This window comes from Plasmodium cynomolgi, chromosome 9, assembly GCF_000321355.1.
Source record: "Plasmodium cynomolgi strain B DNA, chromosome 9, whole genome shotgun sequence".
NCBI classification, from domain to species: Eukaryota; Apicomplexa; class Aconoidasida; order Haemosporida; family Plasmodiidae; genus Plasmodium; species Plasmodium cynomolgi.
The window spans coordinates 1,690,433-1,694,032 of NC_020402.1; the positions used below are offsets into that span (position 1 = coordinate 1,690,433).

General features: G+C 42.0%; 1 protein-coding gene across 1 annotated transcript; it reads right to left on the minus strand.

Moving 5' to 3' along the window:
* Positions 1-382: 382 nt before the first annotated feature.
* On the minus strand, positions 383-3,500 carry PCYB_094680 (hypothetical protein; the record flags this gene model as incomplete). The annotated part of the gene is made up of 2 exons (XM_004222583.1): positions 383-778; positions 933-3,500. 2 exons carry the CDS (start codon positions 3,498-3,500, stop codon positions 383-385), a joined length of 2,964 nt encoding a protein of 987 aa, XP_004222631.1.
* Between the last annotated feature and the right edge of the window lie 100 nt (positions 3,501-3,600).

Here is a 3,600-nt window from a genome sequence, read left to right on the forward strand (position 1 = left end):
TTTTTTTTTTTTACAAATTTCAGCGGATCTGGGCACACAGACGCTGTTTCCCTCTTCGGTTAAAAAATGATGTTTCTACATATTAGGGGAGTGGAGCTTCGTATTGGCGTCCCACCTCGAACCGCCGCATACATAGCATGCAAATGGAGAGCAGCGTGCACGTCACGACTTTGCACAGCGGCACGTTTTGGGAGAGTTCGGCGGGTCAAGGAATAATGGAAAAAACGAGAAAAAACGAGAAAAAACGAAAAGAACCAAAGGAACGAAAAAATCATGTCAAGTGGGCTAATTGTCAGGACGCAAAAATGGAGGAATGGACAAATGACAAAAATGAGGCGGCGAGAGCGCTGTGGCGGCACATCGACGGAGCGACGCGTGAAGGTCACTCCGACAGCTGCTCCTGCGCGCGATTGATGGCCTCCTTCCACAGAGTAGTGTAATTTATGTTTCGTTTAATACAGTGCAGCTGCAATTTCAGCTGAGCCTTTTTTACAACAAATTCTGATCGCGACTGTATGTTAGCGAACTTGTTGTACTGGTAGCATAGCACACCGAGTCCTACGACCCACGTGGCGATCGCTTCTTCATCGTTGGAGAAAAAATCATACGTCCTTTCTCGGGTACGCAACGTGAAGCACTTACAGGGGTGTATTCCATGTACGTTATTGTAAAGTTGGCTTGGTTTTATTTTATTTTTCTCGAGATTCTTTTTGTTGTGCTTTTCGATTAGCCAGTACACGGGTGTGCTGTTTAGTCCGTAATCTATGGAGGTCACGTCCTGCGCGGGGGGGAAAAGGTGTGCAATGTGAGCAGCTAACGGAGGAGCCAACCGCGTAGCAAACCGGGTAATAAACCGCATCAGCGCCGATGCACAGCCGATGCGCAGCCGATGCACATTTGATACACCGCCGCTACACCACCGCTGCACCAACCTGGATGTCGATGAGCTTCCTCCGCTTGAAGCCCGCTTTCCCCTTAACATCCTTGGTCCAGGTGATAAAGCGACCGTCCATGATTTTCACGAAAACGGGTACCGGCTTGTGCGTGAAGGAGTGATATTTGCACTTGTGGAGAAGCGTGCCGGCGTTCATTTTTTTGAGCTCATTAATTATTGGCCTGTCGTTTAATCGTCCTTGTGCAGTAGACAGGAGTAGCGCTTTTTTCTTCAAATTGTTCCTTTGCAAACTGACGGACATTAGCTTATTTTTTAACTCCACGATATATTTATTGGCAACTTCAACATTGTTTATGTTCGTTTCGTACATTTTCAAAATTTGATCATCGAAAATGATTTCCATTTTTTCTTTCTGTTCAGCGTATTCCTTTTCTCTTTGCTTTAAGGTATCGACCAAGGAGTTCACTAAATCGACGTCTAGCAAACGAATGACATCGTCACATAAGCTGTCATTGTCTGCTAACTTCTGCTCAATGGTAGAAGCGTTTTCCTTAAAAAAATCAGCATAATTTAAAATATTTTCCTCATTGGATTTAAAAATTTCCAGGAGTTTGTTAATAATGTCTATCAAATTTTCTATCTTGGGAATGAAAAAATTGTTGGTGGTATCTCCACTTTTACTCATAGTTTTGTACTTATGTTTTATATTATCATTTTCTTCTTGCAAGACTTTATTTTGATTCACCGCTTCATCTAACTGTGTGCTTATCTGATTTAGTTTGCATGCTAAGTCGGCATTTTCTGAGTTTGCTTTTTCGAGAGCATTTTTGAAATGAACACACTCTTCCTTTTTTTTATTTAATACAATTTCTTTATCTTCTATGTCTTTTATATATTCATAAATTTGTCCCTGTATTTCTTCATTTTTTTTTTTTAAAAGGTTCATTTCTTGTGTTAATTTTAAGCTTTCTTCACTTTTTATTTGCATAATTGCGCATAGGTTTTCAATTTTTGTTTGTTTTTCACGATAAGCATCCACGTAGGAAATCCGATGCTCATCCAGCTCCTGATACATGTTAAAAAGTTTGTTATATTTGGACTCCAAATTTTTTATAATTAATTCGTAGTGCTGAATCGTTAGGTTATCCCTTTCTTGTGCATCCATCAGGGTGTATGTATTATCATGTAGGTCCTTAATTTTGTCATTCAGTAACTCTTTTTTGTGTTCCAATATGTGTACCTTTTCTTCTAACAGGCTGTCTACTTTATTGGATTTCTTATATTTTAATTTGGCTCCATTTGGTTTACCACCGATGGGTATGTCTTCATTACTATTAGACTGCAGAGTTGTGGAGGAGAAATTATCCCTCGCGTGGATTGGGGACGCAGCTGGTAAGAAGGTCTGCACGCTTTCGTTTGATGATTTGTAGTGTGCGCGGTTTATGGCATGTCTGTCTTTGTTGTGGTTCGCATTGTGGTTCGCGCTGTTTTCCGGATTGCAATCGTCGTTGTAGTCCTCATCGTGGTCCTCATCGTGGTCCGCATTGTAACACGTGTGGTTCCTCTCAAACTGCACAGCAGTCAACAATTTAGGACCAAGCTTCGGATCTTTTGAATTTAAAAAATAGTTGTCACTGTTTTTTACTTCCTTTGCTTTTACCTTCCTCGTTAATTTTATTCTCCTCTTCGGGTTAGCCGTATTCATATTCGGAAGCGTGTCATCACTATGGAGGATCCCTCCGCTCTTTTTATTTTGCACCTCATTTGGAGCAGCTACCCCTGAACCTTTTGCTTCTTCTCCCATTGGAATTTTAAAAAAATTTTCCTTCATATGTACATCGGGTGAGAAATTATCGTATCCATTACTTATCCTTTTTCTCATCTTAATGTGGGATGAATTTGGTCCAAAGGAGCCTTCCGAACTTTCATCACTGACGAGGTCTTCAAATTTGTGGTTTCGATGTTTATCCCCACGGTGATTCTTCTCTGTGTACTTTCGTCCAACTGAGTATTCGCCATCTTGGCTAGCTTGTTCATAACTTGATCCGTCTCCATATGTGTCTATTCTGCTTTTTTTGTTGTTATTTTTTCCCAAGTTGGACAGCATATTTTTACGTCCCTCCCCTTCCCTTGCTGGGTGTTCCTCTCCCAACATGCTATCCCTCTCCAGTACGTGGAAGCTGCTCGCGTCATCTACGCCTCCCCTTACGCTACGTTTGACTTTGTTCGCTCGCTGGTTTGCACTCGTGCTGTCGTAGTCACCATCATGATAACCGAGGTTATCCTTCTCGACAGCTGCACCATCTTCATCATCATCAGCCTCGTGCGAGGACGCACCATCCAGGAATTGCTCCGCTTCCCTACCTGCATTGGCGCTCCACTTACTCCTCCTCATTTCTCTCTTACGGACCGGGGTATCGAAACCTCCCACCTCCAGCGAGTCATCACTTGAGTACTTCCTTTCCGCATCCAACTTTTCAGAAATTAGAAAAGACGAGTTATTATTCTTTAACTTCTGGGACCACTGAATTAATTTCTCTCTCTCCTCCTTCAGCTTCAGCAGGGGGTCTACCGGGTTTTTCGATCTCTTCGATGGCTCGCTCATCCTACTTTCTTCTTCCTTTCGAATGTGGCAAATTAGGCACAAAAAAGAGCAATAAAAAGAGCAATAAAAAGAGCAATAAAAAGAGCAATAAAAAGAGCAA